Here is an 18,522-nt window from a genome sequence, read left to right as displayed (position 1 = left end):
AATTTATTTTTATCTTCTCCGTGTCATGACAAATCCGGATAAGGCTAGAGAACTGGAGGAAACAAAGGTGTAATTATTTCCTGTTACTATGCAAGAAATTTATAAGGAAGTCAGTTAAAAAATGACTAAATTTGAAACAAAACACACACAAGGAAAGGAAAAATGGGTAGTGATTGGCCAATGCAGTATTAATTTAAGAAAATTATCTTCTTTTATCTATATGAAATTTATCCTGGATACCTTAAAATACTTTTAGGAAATAAGCTGCAATTTAAAAATTCAAAAAAATGGCCAGGACTTAATTTTTGATAAGGAGATAAAATTGCTTAGAAATAGAAATATTTTCATGCTACTAATACAGCTTGTGTGATAATGTAACCAATCTACTCATAAAAATATTCCCTCTAGAAAGCTAAATCAAAAAGAGAGACTTCTAAAAAAAGTAACCTTTGTATGTCATGGAAAATACAGAAGAGTTAGGTCACATTTACATTAAATTGCAATCTCTCGCTTAATAACTCTTCTAAAAATACTTGGAAGGTTTGTTATTATTTTTGCTATATGGCTTAATTTCCTTTAAGTATGAGAAATTCCCAGGTTTGGGAATTTTATTAGTGAAATGGGGCCATTTTTCTCTTTTAGCGAACACACTCAAAAGTTAAATCAACTAGAAAACTAGATTTGATATGCATGTATTCATTTTAATGCCAATTTTCTTTTGGCCACATTTCTATGCCATGAAGTAACATCCCACTATGTAGAAAAATTTAACTTACATATAACATTATAGACCTAAAAGTTGTATGTTATCACAGAGAGTTTTCAAGAAGTAGTAGAACCAATAGTTTCAGATTTCAAGAAGATACAACAGTCCATATAAGAATTACAGGTTATATTGGTCTACATAACCTCTCTACCCTTTTAAAATGTGAATAAAACATCCATAAATCTTGGATCATAAAAACTGGACTGCAACAGAGAGGGAAAAACATAACAGTAAAAATGATGAGGTAGGGACGCCTGGGTGGCTCAGTTGGTTGGACGACTGCCTTCGGCTCAGGTCATGATCCCGGAGTCCTGGGATCAAGTCCCACATCGGGCTCCCAGCTCCATGGGGAGTCTGCTTCTCCCTCTGATTTCTCCTTGCTCATGCTCTCTCTCACTGCCTCTCTCTCAATAAATAAGTAAAAATCTTTAAAAAAAAAATGATGAGGTAATAACGGGGATATGAGATTTTGTGGTATAATTTTAAGAGTTTTTCTAATACTATGGCAAAATAATTTCTACAACATGAAGCTCTGACTACCTCATATTTACAGAGATTTTTCAACCTCCATAAACTTGATGAAATAAAAACACTAAGAAAGCATCTACTCAGAGTACTGTTTGGCATTTACAAAGCATTAAATGGAAATGTTTATGTTTTCCGGGGGCAGAACCAAGTTCCTAGGCTTTCAATAAAATACTGATACTAAGAAAGAACTTTGAACCCCAGAATAAAAAGTTCACAGGAAATGCAGAAGATACCAAGATCTCTACTTGTTCACAGGAAGTTGACCTACGGCTCAGAATTCACAGCACTTCACGAGACCACGGCAGCCTACAAAATACCCTTTGTAAAGCAAGACAGCCCTCAGCAGTACATGACTTCTGCTAGGAAGGGGGACATAGAGCAGATTTATTTTTTCCATCCCAAGTATTCCTACATATACGTAATAGAGATTTTTAAAAAAAGGTCATTTCATTTTTGATCTAAAAAATGAAAAGTGGGCACTGTAGTAACAACAATAATTTTAAGTGAGAACGATCCAAACCGGATGAAGTCTTTCAATGAGGACAACCCAAGTCCACGGTAAATAGAATAGCTGATGTCCACTTTAGTGATTACAAAAGTCTCTAGGTTTTTTTGTTTTTTGTTGTTGCTGTTGTTTGTTTTATTAGTTTTTTTTTTTTTTTTTTTTTTTTTAAGTAATCTCTACACCCAACATGGGGTTCAAACTCACAGCCCTGGGATCAAGAGTCATGTGCTCTACTAACTGAGCCAGCCAGATGCCCCAAGTACAAAACTGTTCTATATACATCTTACAAAATTTACTCAATCTGCTTGGGAGCGTATGTTAAGTCCTACTGGTGATATGAGGAGCACATAAAAAGAGCCATCACACAAACCTTACATACAAATCAATAAATAAAAAGAGATGAAATGAGCTGATTTTTAAAACCATTCATATGAGATTCAACAATTTGTTAATGTTAAAACATAGTTATGTTAGAAGGAAGGATGATTATCACAAGTTTTATCCAATGTCAGAATGTGAAGGCAGAATCTTTTTTTAAAAAGATGATTTTTCTACTGAGATGATGTTTTGTTTTTTTTTTTAAAGATTTTATTTATTTATTTGTCAGAGAGAGAGCGAGCGAGAGTGAGCACAGGCAGACAGAGTGGAAGGCAGAGTCAGAGGGAGAAGCAGGCTCCCTGCGGAGCAAGGAGCCCGATGTGGGACTCGATCCCAGGACGCTGGGATCATGACCTGAGCCGAAGGCAGCTGCTTAACCAACTGAGCCACCCAGGCGTCCCTCTACTGAGATGATGTTTATGATTTTTGTAAACTTTTAGAAACTTTGTTTCCCCAGAGCCTGGCATCGTGGATGGCACCCAACAGACACTCACATAAATGTTTGGGGAATAGATCTGAGAAGTGGAGAGTACTTCATGTGCATCTGGGATAAAGGAAAGAGGAGTTGTACAGAATCAAGAGCTATTAAGACTGAGTGAAAAGGAAAATGCTACCAGAAAAAAAGTCCTTCCAAGCCATCCTCACAGATATGACTAACAACTGTTTAAGTCAAACAATGGGTAAGAGGGGTGGAACATGTTTGTGCAAATATAGTTCCAACAAGTCTAGTGACAGTTGGTTTTTAAAACATATATACCATTTCCTTTCTAGGAGTCTTACTGACCGTCTAAGAGAAGCTATTAGCAAATCTTGAATTGAAAAAAAAAAAAAGCAAAAGCAAAATAAATGGCAGGATAACAGGAATGAAGAGGTTTCTTACCTGTAGGTAGTGGCATGTCTGGTTGAAATAATTCTGGGTTAAATATTGTATGAGACAAAGAATCCAAAGGAAACATCTGTAAAAAGGAAAATTTACATAATTCAATCCTTATTTTTCCAACATTGTATTAAATATTTGAAGTTGGAACACCTAAAACAATTATTGGATAACCAAAGCAAAAAAATATCTGGAAATATTTCAAATCAGGATTTTAAAAACACTTTCATGAGACCTAGTGAAATTCTCAGGTATACAGAACTTTACATGTTTGGGCCATGTTTATGTGACAAAGGAATTTGAGAAAAATGACCTAACTATAAAGTCTACAGAAGCCAGCACCCGGTATAGCTTGCTTATTAGTATTTCTTTAGGTCCCAGTGTCTGTTTATTGCAGAGTGGATCCTTAATATTTTTTAAATAAATGATTTATACTGTACTCTCAAAAATATGAGCATAGGAATATAGTCCTAGAAATCCTAGAAATATTTCTTTTATGATAGTAAAGAAATGCCTACTCTAGCCATACAACTTCAAGACCTTTAAGAATTAGGCAATAGCCCTGGAGCGATTTACAAAAAAATTGAAAATATAACTTTCAGCCTAAGCAGCAGATACAACTCAGCAGAGAGCTCCCTCACTTTTTTTTTTCCCCTACCTTTATTTACCTAGCACAATACAAAATACCTGGAATTTGGTGGGTGTGACAGGCTGGATAATGCACTCTCCCTGCTAAGACAACTTCATTCTAATCCCCAGAACCTGCAAATGCTATCTCATAGAGCAAAAATAATTTTGCAGATATAATTAAGTTAAGAATATGAACACAAAAGTGCCTGGGTAGCTTGGTCTGTTGAGTGACTTCCACTCAGGTCGTGAGCTCAGGGCCCTGGCACTGAGCCCCGCATCGGGCTCCCTGCTTACTGCGGAGTTCTGCTTGTCCCTATCCCTTTGCCAACCCCTCTGCCAGTCCCACCCCTCTGCCAGTCCCCACTGCTCATGCTCTCTCTCTTTCTCATAGGAACATAGAGAGATAATCCTGAATTATCTAAGTGGGCCCAGTAAGAGGGATGGAGGAGATCAAAGTGTACAGTAGAAGGTCTGACTGGAAAAAAGAAGTTAATGTGATGAAGGGGTGATGGGCCAAGGAATGTAGGCCTCCTCTAGAAGCTCAAAGAAGCAAGGACAAGAAAGCCTCCAGAAGGAACGCAGCCCTGCGAACACCTGGATTTTAGACTTCTGACATTCAGACTGTAAGAGAATAAATTTGTGTTGTTTTAAGTCACTAAACGGATGGTAATTGGTTACAGTAGCAACAGAGAACTAACACAGTGGGTAAGTGGTATGTGTTGATTGAATTATGTATTCTATCTCGATAAGTCACTAATAATTACCTACCCCAAGAGAAAATTTCCCTTCCAATTAGTTTATTCAGGACTTAAAATTTGTATTTCTGAGCTTAGTATTTGTTTCAATCTAAATAAGTCATCTGTTTGAAACGTCTGTGGACCGCACATAAACCAACCGTATTTCATTCTTTATGATACGCTAGTTAGTAAGCTGGTGTTAAACAACAAGAAAAACCAGCATTACAATTTACTCCTTCTTTTTTTAAAAGATATTCATTTATTTATTTATTTGAGAGAGAGTGAGTGAGCAAGCAAGAGAGCATGCACAAGCTGAGGGGAGGGGCACAGGGAGAGCCAGAAGCAGACTCCTCACTGAGCAGGGAGCCCGATGCAGGGTCGATCCCAGAAGCCTGGGATCATGACCTGAGCCGAAGGCTGATGCTTGAGCTGAAGGCAGATGCTTAACTGACTGAGCCACCCAGGCACCCCTCCTTTTTTTTTCATTAGTATATTATTGGAGGTTCCTGGGACCTATGAGCCTAGCATGCCTAGTTAAATCAAGAGTAAGAAACACCGTGTTTAAATAAAGAACATTTCAGATCCAGCTGTGAGGTATGCAAATAATTCAATTGAGGAACAGTAGATCTGCTCCACTTCAGTGCTTATGAGTAAAGTTTATCTATGCTATTTGTTGTTCGCTGGAAAGAAAATAATAGGAATCAAAAAACATGCTACTGGGGCCCCTGGGTGGCTCAGTGGATTGGAGCCTCTGCCTTCAGCTCAGGTCATGATCTCAGGGTCCTGGGATTGAGCCCTGTGTCGGGCTCTCTGCTCAGTAGGGAGCCTGCTTCCCTTCCTCTCTCTCTGCCTACTTGTGATCTCTGTCTGTCAAATAAATAAATAAAATCTTTAGGAAAAACAAAAACAAAAAAAAACCTATGCTATCTTAAAAAATGGGCCCCACCTTACAGAGAGTATTGGCCCGTCGGTCTCAGAGTAAGAGAGATGACCTGGGAAGAAAATGTCTTCTCTCCGGTTCTGCGGCAGGTAGAGAGGCCAAACTAACCTAGTAGAGAGCAGAGCACTGGTCTTGGAAGCGAGGCGCACACTCCACTTCAGACGAGGCAGACAGAAGCCAAGTTGTGAGCTGCAGCTTGCTGCGTGCTTTAGGTCACAGTCGGAGAGCAAATTCCAGAATACATTAAAACACGTGGGATATTTCACTGAGGACACGAATGCCTCAGGAAATACATACTGTTAAGCTTGAGACAAGGGAAAAAAAACCCCACCTACTTCAAGAACCTCTTGCCTCAAAAATGGAATTATCAGATCGTACCCCATCTGTTGCTGATGATCACAAAAGTGCCCACATAAGAAAAACTCTCAAAATGAATGTTTTCAGCAGGTCTTACTTTTGTGTGGCATAAAGGACCATCTCTTGTTGGTAAGATTTCCTGCGTATAGACAGGAAAGCACAGTCTAAAACCAAGCAGAACAGCCCTAATGCTGGTTAGAGTTTGCCTTCCAATGTTAGAGATAGCATATTAAAAGTGAAAGGTAGGGGCGCCTGGGTGGCTCAGTGGGTTAAAGCCTCTGCCTTTGGCTCAGGTCATGGTCCCAGGGTCCTGGGATCGAGGCCCGCATCGAGCCCCGCATCGGGCTCTCTGCTCAGCAGGGAGCCTGTTTCCTCCTCTCTCTTGCCTGCCTCTCTGCCTACTTGTGATCTGTCTGTCAGATAAATAAAATCTTAAAAAAAAAAAAAAGTGAAAGGTAAATGAGTAGCCAATATCTTTTCAGCTGTAATCAAAGAAAGTGTTCCTAGATTGATCCTATATCACCATTTGTACAATAAAATTCAAAAGGAGCATCTTAATGTGAAAAGCAATGCCTACTCATTCTTTCTAAATAAATCAGAACATTATCAAGAGTAGTGAATGCTGCACAAGTTTATTTTGTTTGAAGAAGTGATACCAGATACTTTAAAAAGTATTTCACTTTTGGTTTTATTTTCCTGACTGACGTTTGCATGTGTAAATTTGGAAAATCCACTTTTTAGGTGGTTGCTGCTAAAGTTTTTTTTTTTAAAGGTTTTATTTATTTATTTGACAAAGAGAGTGATCACAAGTAGGCAGAGAGAGGCAGGCAGAGAGAGAGAGAGGAGGAAGCTGACTCCCCGTCAAGCAGAGATCCCGATGTGGAACTCGATTCCAGGACCCTGAGATCATGACCTGAGCCGAAGAGAGAGGCTTAACCCACTGAGCCACCCAGGCACCCGCTGCTAAAGTTTTAATGTGAAATGGTTATGAGTCTCGGGCCAGGGTGTCCTGCTACCTAGCATTCCCGCTCCTTATCTAGTCTAGCAAACTACATATTCCAAATCACAACATACATAGACTTTCTCTGGAAAGTCCTTCATAACCCTGCCCTTCCCTCCTAGGTAGCAGAGTGATCACTTTGGACATTTCTGGATCATTTTGTGCAAATTACTACAATGGCATTTATCACCATATAGAAACTATGTTTCTGTCCCATTCCTATTAGCATGGCAGCTGCAGCACTTGTTTTGTAGTCCTTCTTAGCCAATGTTCTGGTACATAGTAGTGCCTCAATAAATAGCTGATGAATAAATAAATCTCAATATTTTAAATACTTCTTAAAAATCATTAGTTAAAAATATAATATTGTTATTATAATTACCCTAGAGTCTGAAAGCTGCTTTCAAATGGTTCATTTAACATATATCTAAAATAAAGTATATAAAAAACATATGTATGTATGTATGTGTCTGTATATATACATACACACACAGAGGGAGGGAGGGAAGGATGGGGAGGAAGCAAAATATTAATAATCTACCAAGATCTGTTGGACTATTCAATATTTCTCTAGGCCTGAAATTTTCCAGGGTAAAAAGTTGGGTGAAGGGCGCCTGGGTGGCTCAGTGGGTTAAGCCACTGCCTTCGGCTCGGGTCATGATCTCGGGGTCCTGGGATCAAGTCCCGCGTTGGGCTCTCTGCTCGGCAGGGAGCCTGCTTCCTCCTCTCTCTCTCTCTCTCTCTCTGCTTGCCACTCTGCCTACTTGCGATCTCTCTCTGTCAAATAAATAAATAGAATCTTTAAAAAAAAAAAAAAAGTTGGGTGAAAAGGGAAAAAAAGACACTGGAATCCCTTCATAAGTGAAAGTGAATTTATAATGAACAGCTTTATGTTCCCAAAACACATTCACTGCCCATTCAGTCTTTTCAACACCCTTGTGAGTATGGGACTAGAATTCCTATTTTGCAAATGAGAAAAGTGGGATGTGGGCGGCTAAGTGATGCCTCAAGTTTTAAGAGCTGATAAGTAGCAGCCAGCACCTACATAAAGATATCTGAATTCTAAGGCCAGAGGTCTTTTCATTACACTAATTTGCTTCATTGTTAGATGAGTTTTAAAAAAATATTTTGTGTTTCCCCCAAAAGATACACTCAAATCCTAACTCCCAGTGCCTGTGTACATAACTTTACTTAGCAATAAGTTCTGCATGGATGTAAAGTCAAGATGAGGTCATACTGAAGGATGGACCCTAAATCCAATGACTGGGGACTTTGTGAGAGGAAAGAAGAGGGAGGTTTGGTACAAAGATACAGGAAGACATACAGGGAAGAAGGTAGGCGTGCAAAAGCAATCCAGCTACGAGCCAAGGAGTGCAGAGGATTGCTGGCAACCACGGCAGGCTAGGAGAGAGAGGCCTGAGACCAAGTCTCCTTCAGAACTTACAGAAGTAACATACCCTGTCATGATCTTGATTTTGGATTTGATATCCCTAGCCTCCAGAACTGTAGGAGAATATATTTCTGTTCTTGCTTTGTTTTGTTTTTAGAGAGGGAAAGGGGGACGACACAGAGAGGGAGGGAGAGAGTATCCCAAACAAGCTCCACACCCAGCACAGAGCCTGATGCGGGCTTGATCCTACAACCCTCAGATCATGACCTGAGCCCAAACCAAGAGGTGTATGCTTAACTGACTATGTCCCAGGTGCCCCATATATTTGTTTGTTTGTTTTAAGCCATTTGGTTTGTGATCATCTGTTACAGTAGCCCAAGGAAACTAATATGGTAGTTATCATTTGACCTGTAGCATATATAATTTTTATGCAATAGTATGTGTGATAGGAGGATTTGAGTTACTCATTTTATAGGACGTGTCCCCTCTGACCTCACATGGAGGGACAGAGAAATGGCAAAAACAATTAAAAAAAATTTTTTTTACCAATTTTAGAGTTTTCCTGATAAATAATACTGCTGCACTGTATATTTAAAAATATGAATCCATTTATAAAAAAATTATCGGTGAGATTACAATACTTACTTGGTCATGTGCTCCCAAATATGTATCGTCTTCTGCCATTCTGGAGCTGTGCATCAAAACAAAACCAAACCAAACTATAAGAATGGAATGACACTTAAGAATTCCATCATGTAGGAGTAAACTACATTATTCCAGTAACACCAGACATAATCCTTTTTAAAAGATCTTAGAAGGGGGGACAGCAACCTTAGAAGAGTAGTTCCTTTTTGGAATTGAAATCTACTAGCAGAAAAATTGCACAATCAAGGAATTACCACATATGTACAATCCAGAATTGGGGCAAGCTCACAACAGTGTCCTGGAGTTTGGTGAAACCAGTCTTCATCCTCTATATAGAAAGCATACATAATTCAATTCTTAGAGGTCACTTCTATTTGTCACCACCTAGACTTCGAAGATTCAGTCTTAGTGCTTCGTGTAGATTCTTTTCCAGCCTTTCATGAATTCTGTGATGGTCCTAGAACTGTGCCCAAGCTTTCTACCCAGAGTTCAAGTTGAGAAGCTCAGAGAGGGTCCTCCTGCTGTCAGAGGGGCCTGTCAGTGATCTGCACAGCACCAGGGGAGGACAGCTAACGTGTGCAGTGCTCTGCCCTCCAGCACGTTCCACTTCAGGGAGTCATTTCCTACCCTTGTCCAAGTGGTAGAGAAGGGCACCTGGGCTGCTCAGTCGGTTAAGTGTCTGGCTCTTGGTTTCAGCTCAGTCATGAGGGGTCCTGAGATCTAGCCCTGTGCCGGGCTCCACGCTCACAGTGGAATCTGTTTGAGATTCTCCCTCTCCCTCTGCCTCAGCCCCTCCCCTTACTCGCACACCCATGTGTACTCTCTCTCTCAGATAATCTTAAAAAAAAAAAAAAGTGGTAGGGAAAGACTATAAGAGTCCTTATTATCAAGGCTATCATCTCAGATTTAATCAATCCCAGCCAGAAATTAATGTACCGCAGGCCCTAGCAATCTTTGACTACCTGGAGACCCTGAAAAAAGTGAGAAACCATGTGGCCAGATAAAAAATTTATCTAAAAATCACATATCATTTTGGGCTTACTTACTTAAGAACTATCCTTATCATTACTTTAAATACAGGCTGATTTTATTAAAGTTACCTAGATCAAATTTTAGATCTATCTACATGAAAGATTAAAGGACAAAAAAAAAAAAAGGCTGAAAGCAAATATTAATTCCCCCAATAAATTTTTCTTCTATTTTTTACTGAAATACAGTTGACACACGATTTTACATTAATTTCAGGTATACAGCATTCCTGAGACAAGTTTTTCTTTTTTCTTTCATGAAGTCTTTAAAGCACTTGAGATTCTGGGTGAGAATCTTAACTGCACACCAAAATCTGTTTGTCTCCTTTTGCATGGTAATAGTTGTGGCTGGAAATGTGACTGTTCAGCTTGACTCTACCCCACACTTCCTTAGAATTAGGGGTGGCCACTTGCTGAAACGCTCACCAGGGGAATGTCAAAACTATTTGCGTGCCTCTTCCAGGTCTGGGCTTGAGGCCCTCCCCACGTGTCCTTCATGTTTGTGCGCTTCTCTCTCTTTCCTGCTGGATAAAACCTAGACGTGAAGGAGACCTAGCTTCTTCCACATGGGTGATGATGAATGACAGATAATACTGGTGATGGTGTGAGAAAGAAGAAGTGTCTTTGTTCTTTGACTAGTGTATTGCTGGGTCTCTCTAGTAAAACAGGCTGATGGGATCGGGAGGGAGACAAACCATAAGAGACTCTCAATCTTACAAAACAAACTGAGGGTTGCTGGGCGGCAGGTGGAGAGGGTGGTTGGGTTATGGACATTGGGGAGGGTATGATGTGCTATGATGAGTGCTGTCAGCTGTATAAGCCTGACGATTCACAGACCTGTACCCCTGGGGCAAATAATTCATTATATGTTAATATAAATATTAATAAAAATATTTTTTAAAAACAGGCTAACCTTTACCCTAACAAATATATCTCCAGTAAGGACAAGATCCTCCAAAGAGGACCCTGGTTCCCATGAAATCCTCTCCTGCCAGAGCCCTCGTGCCTGACGAGGACTGAGCAAGCCTCGTGAGGGTTGCTAGCGGCATACAGAGCAGGGTTCAACTTCAGCAGAAGGGAAAAAAGTGTGTCCAGTAAATAAGAACTCCATGCAGATTGGAAAGAAATATTTGTCTAAAACATAAAACTGCTAAAGATTGAGAAATAACTGTAATCAATTAAGAGAAGTAGCTTAAAAAAAGGGAAAATTGCCCTTATATAGTAAAAAGGAATGAAGTCATTCAAAATTCCAGCATTTTCCCACTGCTGAGTGTGTGATTTTGGATATACAATGAAACTCACTATGGCCTCTGTTTCCTCATCTGTAAAATAGAGGTTTTGATGGGATCAACCTCTGAGAACAGCAGAATTTTGTTGAGCTTGGAGTAGATTAGTTGACTAATAAATGCCCATTCAAAGAACAAATCATAACTCGCTCTGTAAACCTGGATTTTTATATGTACTTAGGTATATATCTATATTATATAGTCATCATCATAATTTTCAGTTACCTGGAGAATACTAATAAAATAGTCAGTGTTACACTGAAATGCAGTGTTAATGGCAGTTACAATATTCCATGTGGAAAATCCTTATTCTTAGAACACCATAAAGAGTCCAAGCTTCCAAGACAAATAGTAAGATCTTTTTTTATTTCCTTTTTGCCTTTAGGCTTTCCATTAATGTAAGCAAGACCACTGACTTATTAAACTGATAGAATCCATTGAGTACCTGTGACTTTGAATATATATGTGTGTGTACATGTACATATAGCTGTAGATCATTTCCTGACCTTTGAATGTATGGATTTAAAATACAGTGGCCCTCACTTTGATTTTAAAAACTCAACTAAAACTACTCTAACTGTAACAGGGTTCTTATCACGATCCTTACTATAGTTAAAACTTTAACAGGAATCTCTAAACTGTAGGCAATGGACAAATTTCCCAATTAAACATAGTCTTCCTCCCAACATCTTCCCCAGGCTTTTCGCAGAAACGTGTGTCAAAAGATCATGATTTTAAAAGCCCAATCGCAGCCCAAGAGATACCCGGGTGGTGACTGAAATCTGAACTTCTACGGGCTTTGTAAGGCAGTTAAATTCACCATGAGGAGCTGACGTAACAGGAACCCTCAGAGTGATGTCAATATTAGCTCATAATTTTAAAAATAAAAAGTCAAAAAAAACCAAGAATTCTTTGGAAAGGGTGAATCACTGAGTCATATTTGCATTAATTGTAAAAGCAAGTTTTATTTCAAAATTCTGAAACACCAACTAAGCCTTTGGAACTGAAGGATCAGGAAAGACCAGGGAAAGCCCCTCCCGGCCCCCTGCTCCTTGAGCTCGTCTCTCACTTTCCCTTCGCACAGTTCTGTGCTTTTGAGGAAGGACCTTGAAACAGAAAGGAAGATACTGGGTTGACTAGTGAGAAGATGGGCCTAAGCTCTGCATCTCTCTCTCCCAATGGTGAGGTTTTCAGGAAAATGTTCACACTGTGGAAAGAGAAATAGAAAATATAGCCAGGTAGCAATAAAAGAGCTTCTCCTGGGATTGTTTGTGTTTCTCACTTGAGAAGCATAATGTAACTGGCTAAGTTCTAAACATGTGATGAGTTCTACATGAAAAGTCTAATGGATTATTTGCTGCACATCTGTGACAATCTTACCACTGACATCAAAGGCCAGCATAAAGAGTTCTTAGTGAAGGGAGCACGACCAAGGCCACTTCCCTCCTTATAAGTGGAGGAATTTTCTAGGATCAAATATATTCACATTTTTTTTTTTTAATCAGGGCCCACTGTAAGGAAACATACCCTTTTTGTTCTATTAGATTTCATTAAAAAGAAAAACAAGCTTTTCAAACGCATTGACAATCTGCAGTTCAAAAAACAGAATTTTAGGTGCCATTCAGAGGATGCAGTTGGGAATCAGATAAGGGTCTATTTCCAAGATTATATTCAGCTATAACAGACACCACTTAGGTATAATTTTAATAACAATCTAGATAGCAGTGAAGATGAAATTAGAGGAAAGACAGTGACTTTCACCATTTCTGTTGAATAATAAATTGATATAGATAAAGCCTATTTATCTAGACAGAAGAATTTTCCAGAGGAAATGTACTGTAAGGTTTACACATGTGTGTACTACATATAATGGGAAACATTCAACTGAGATTATCTTTTGATTTGGCAATCCCACTTCCAGAGATCTGTGCTAAAGAATTATATGAGCAAATGTGCAAAAAAAAAAAAAATTAGTACAAGGATATGCATTGCTGCAAAAAACTGGAAACAACCTAAATGTCCTTTGATGCCAGATTAATTATAATATTGTTACACTCTTACCATACATATTACGTGGCTGTTAAAAAGAATAATTCAGGGAGGGAGACAAACTATAATAGATTCTTAATCTCACAAAACAAACTGAGGGTTGCTGGGGTGTGGGGGAGTAGGGAGAGGGTGGTGGGGTTATGGACATTGGGGAGGGTATGCGCTATGGTGAGTGCTGTGAAGTGTGTAAGCCTGATGCTTCATAGATCTGTACCCCTGGGGCTAATAATATATTATATGTTAATAAAAATAATTAATAAAAAAGAATAATTCGTATCCATATATAGTGACATGGAGATTATTACTACCTAAGTTATACGTTCCTATGTTTTAATTTTCTAACTCATTTATGTAATTAGAAATACATGTTTTTAAGAAAAAAGAAAAATGCCATGCTGAACTTAAAAGTTTAACTCCAACATCTTTAACAATTAATGACATAGTGAATCACACATGAAGTATGAATGAGTGAGCAGTTTGTAAGCACTACTGGAATCCTCTTCAAATAAATATAACAGAAAAAATTTAACTTTAAAGGGACTATTTGGGGCACCTGGGTGGCTCAGTGGATTAAGCCTCTGCCTTCGGCTCAGGTCATGATCTCAGGGTCCTGGGATTGAGCCCCGCATCGGGCTCTCTGCTCGGCAAGAGCTTGCTTCCCCCTCTCTCTCTGCCTCTCTGCCAACTTGTGGTCTCTGTCTGTCTGTCAAATAAATAAATAAAATCTTTGAAAAAAAAAAGGGGGCTATTTATTTACACCTTTCTTCTGATATGTGAGTTTATGATGATGAAAGAAACGTTAGTGGTTACTTTTCACAAAATAGCTGTTTATTACAAGTTTTTTTAAAAAAAAATCAGTATTTGTAATCCACTACATTTAGATTCCTATAAACTCATTTTCCATGTTTCCCATACCTCCACCCATTTTCAGCTCCTTAATGCTTTACTTGGGTGCAATGCTACCAATGTGACCAACAGAGAAAATAGCTCCCTCAGAAGTACAAACACATCATGGTTGGAGCTAGTACAGGTCCCTGTCCACGATGGAATGCCAATCCAATAGAGAGAGAAGATACATACACAACCTCCAACTGTTAACTCATGTAAAGCATATTAGCATAGTCATTGGCACACAGTAAACGTTAAGCATTTTGTTAGAGCATAATAAACTAGTTTATGTTAGGTTATGGGAAAAGTAATACAGATAGGAAGTATTTTAGGCATTCTGAGAAGAATCAGGTACTTTTCTTTCCTATCCCACATGTATGGGTACACTGCCACATTCCCTCTTTATCTCTATCCTTATTACTGTTGAATCAAATGTCTGCATATTTTGTCACTAGGGACATTTGGCAATGTCTGGAGACACTATTAGTTATCACACTGGCAGTGTGACACAGTGGACAGTCCTACTGGCATTTAGTGTGTAGAGGTTAGAGATGCTGCTAAAGACCCTGTAACGTACAGGACAACCCTTTACAATGAAGAAATACCTGAACCCAAATGTCAGTAATGCCACAAAAGAGAAACCTGATGAAAGCCATCATATAACAGTACTTTGGTTCACATGTGTAAAGAACTAAACTTCATCAATTACTACCAATGAATCAGGAAGCACTAGCATGATTTACACATTTCACTTAATTTTCACAATATTCCTGAGAAATATGGTCCCGGAGGAGAAAACCGAGGTTTACTGACAGCAAGTCATTGGCTGAGGTTGACAGAGTAATGCTAGCTAATCTGACTCTGTAGACTATGGTTCGTTCATCTACCTAGGAGGCAGATGTGATTTTTTCCTTGACTTAAAATTTAATTCATTCTAATCCAGCATTTTTGCTCCAGGTCTCCTGCATGTTCAGGTTGGAGCTAGTCCATTCAGTGCATAGCCCAAATAGCAGAGTAGGACTGTGACAACGCACTCAAGTGAGTTCTTCCTGAGATAGTCAAATGTGAAGGTGAAAATACCAGAACAACAATAGCTGCTTTTTATTTTGTTTTGTTTTAAATATCTCCTCTGGGGAGGCCTAGATGGCTCAGTTGGTTAAGCATCCGCCTTCAGCTCAGGTCATGACCCAGGGTCCTGGGATCGAGTCCCATGTCAGGCTCCTTGCTTCTTTAGGAACTTGCTTCTCCCTCGGCCTGCCACTCCCCCTGCTTGTGCTCTCGTTCTCACTCTCTGACAAACAAATAAAAGCTTTAAAAATATATATCTCTTTTGTTCAATTACAAAGGATAGAAGGAGAATAAAGAGACTCCCTTTCTAAAATATGTCCATAGAAAACACTATACTCACTAATGGTAGAATAAAAGAATGTAGATCTTTAAAACTAAGGTATATTGAAATATTCCTTGAAAGCATTCCTTCCTTCATTAATTTAGTCATTCATTGAAAAAAAAAATTTAGACTTACTATGTGTCAGTTTCCCATGACAGCAAAATATACAAGAGTGTATTCCCAGGGCCCACAGTTGTGGTAGATTGGAAGCAATGACCAAACATTCTTTGCAATTCCACCCAAAGGTAAAATCTATTTCTTCTCCAACCCTTGAATCTTAGCAGGCCTGTAAGTTGCTCTGACAAATAGAATAAGATAGAAGTGTGAGTTTTAAATGCCGGCTTCAGGGGCACCTGGGTGGCTCAGTGGATTAAGCCTCTACCTTCGGCTCAGGTCATGATCTCACGGTTCTGGTATCGAGCCTGCATCAGGCTCTCTGCTCAGCGGGAAGCCTGCTTCTCGTTCTCTCTCTGCCTGCCTCTCTGCCTACTTGTGATCTCTCTCTCTGCCGGCCTCTGCTCTCTCTCTGCTGCCTCTGCTCTGCGTACTTGCAATTTCGGTCTGTCAAATAAATAGTCTTTAAAAAAAAAAAAAAAGCCAGAGAGGCTTTTTCAAGAGAGAGATTCAAGAGAGGCCTTGCAACAGCAATTCTTGCTCTCTTGGAACACTGCTGCCATGTGAACAAGCATGAGCTAGCCCACTGGAGAATTGGAGATCCTGTGGAGCAGAGAGGTCCTACTGGACACCCCCCTAAACCAAACAGCATCAGATGAGCAACCAAAAGACTTCAAAGATCAGCAGAACCAGCCCAGACCAGATGACCTACAGAGTCTACCAAATTGAGGGAAATAACAAACATTTGTGTTTTAATTAGCTTTGTGGTAATTTTTTACACAGCAAAAGCAAACGAATGCAACAGTTTAGTAGGTAGGAAGACATATAGGCAAAAGCAATGCAACATGGTAAGTACCACAGGAAATGGAGGGTGTGTATGGAGTGGTTTAGTTATCTTGGCAATTCAGTAATTATATTTTCTTTGTTAGGGTCCTATTCAGAACCTATTCCCCACCCCCACATTCTGTACTCATTTTTACTATATTTGCTTATTCAGTTCCTAATAAAACAAAGGAAACAAGTACATTAGCCAAAAATACTGTAATGCAAACAGAAATAAAATTAGTACTGTAAAACCTTCAAAATATAAGTATTAATACATTGTTACTAGCATTAAGCACAGATATCATTAAGAAACAATAAACCTTTTAGTACTTTCAATTCTCTAAAATCTTAATTTCAACTCTCTAAAATCAAATTAATCATTCTTGCAGCAATGGCTCTCTTCTTGACTTCCTGGTTTCTGCCAATATATCATTGTCTCAGGTACTCAGGGTCAAAAGTTCTGTCACCTTTTTCTCCTTTCCCTCTCCTTATTTCACACATATTCAGTTAATAACTGATTCCTGCTGATTTCTTCCTTGTATTATTTCTTGTATCTGCCCCCTCTTTCCACTCCCACTGTTGTATTCTAGTTGAACTTTCACTGCCTCACTTCTGAATGATAGTAGTAGCCTCCCTACTATTCTCCTTTATAAGGTCAAAAGACCATCAACCACTCAGCTTATTATTTATTATATTAAATCGTATTATAAACATCATCTGTTCCTATGTCCTAACCAAAACGCTTTATTATAGACAGACTGATCGATAATTCAAAAATGCCTTGTTCACTTCCACCTTGTGTTTTGTTCATGGTAGCCTTACATCCTGAAATGCCATCTTTCTTACTTATGTATTACCGACTCTTCAAGCCGGTATTTCTTCTGTAACCTACAGCTATGCAGTCCACACAAGGGCTCTAACACTTAGGTGTACTGGTGACTTTACACCTGACAACATACTGATCTACTACAATTTAACTTTATATATTTACCATCTTCTTTATGGATATAAATGCCTGAAAAGTAGATACAAGAGCTTCACTTCTTTGTATCACCAAATTAATAAATACTAAGTACTTTTAAAAAATGATATTATATTAATAGTAGGAAACACTGCAATTTCAGATTTGTCAAAAATGTGGACTCTTGGTTTTAGTCATGACAGGGTAATGATTATTGAACGCGCCCAACACAACTGTAAAACTATACAAAATAACTGAGGAATAATGGAAGACACTGGGCATGGAAACAATTGAGGTGAGCTCTAAAATCACTTTTTGACTATGTTCCAAACCATGATACAAGGAAGTAGAGTCCAAACAGAGATCTCCAGTCTCACTGGGCAGGGTACCAGAAATGAGGAATTTACATAGACAAAAACGTTCAGAAATCTGCATGGGGTCACCTCTGGTAATGAATACATTCTAAGCTGTGCTAGTACAGGACAAGATTCTATAAAGCCTACTAGAAAAACAGTTGTCAGGGATCTAAGAGCTGAATGGAAATTCTAGAAGTTTTGGGAACCTATGACAAACACTGACGTTCCAATCATCCAGGATGAAGAGACATCACTGAACAATCTGAGCATTTAGCTCTGACACCAGAAAGATCATGTTCCTGGAATAAGGGGCATACCCTAGAATAAAGTCTACTCTAAGCCCAACTTTATAAAACCAGGTATTCACCAGTTAAATTTATTGCCTATTACAACAAAACTCAACACTGTTTAAAGGAAGACAAATATACATATCTCTACAACATAGTACCCACAGAGTACAACAAAAAGGACAAAACATGCAAAGAAGTAGGAGAATATGACTCAAAAGAAAATAATGACACAAATTATGGAATTAGCAACCAATGACTTTAAAACTGTTAGTAGCAATATGTCCAAGAAAATGAAGGAAAAAATGAACATACTAAATGGATAGGGAATCTTGGAAGAGAAATGGAAATAAAAAAGAAAAAGAGCCAATAGAAAATTCTACATCAAAATGGGATTTTATTAGATGACCTGATCAGCATATTGAACACTATAGAAGAAAGGATCAATAAACTTGAATATTAGTCAATAAAATCTATCTAAACTGAAGCACAGAGACAAAAGGCAGAAAAAAATTAGGACACCTTTCATGACCTATGAGATGATATCATGTTATCATGTGGTCTTATATGTGTCATTTAGAGTCC

The 18,522-nt window shown here is 38.7% G+C and overlaps 1 protein-coding gene across 4 annotated transcripts in view; it reads right to left on the bottom strand.

Annotated features, from left to right (window-relative positions):
* Positions 1-18,522, bottom strand: part of NFKB1 (nuclear factor kappa B subunit 1) — a 120,668-nt gene that overhangs the window by 87,503 nt on the left and 14,643 nt on the right. For 2 of the 4 annotated variants that reach the window (XM_059376633.1, XM_059376611.1), the window contains exons 2-3: positions 8,754-8,799; positions 3,058-3,133 (exon numbers count right to left, since the gene is read on the bottom strand). In XM_059376633.1, coding sequence (XP_059232616.1) covers positions 3,058-3,133; positions 8,754-8,792 — 115 coding nt within the window. In that variant the 5' untranslated portion in view covers positions 8,793-8,799. The remainder of the gene's footprint in view (positions 1-3,057; positions 3,134-8,753; positions 8,800-18,522) is intronic. The other 2 variants (XM_059376617.1, XM_059376625.1) reach the window with 1 other exon arrangement.

Source organism: Mustela nigripes, chromosome 1 (assembly GCF_022355385.1).
Source record: "Mustela nigripes isolate SB6536 chromosome 1, MUSNIG.SB6536, whole genome shotgun sequence".
Taxonomy (NCBI): domain Eukaryota; kingdom Metazoa; phylum Chordata; class Mammalia; order Carnivora; family Mustelidae; genus Mustela; species Mustela nigripes.
The sequence above is the reverse complement of the archived record's forward strand: the minus strand, read 5'-3'. Positions and strand labels throughout refer to the sequence as shown.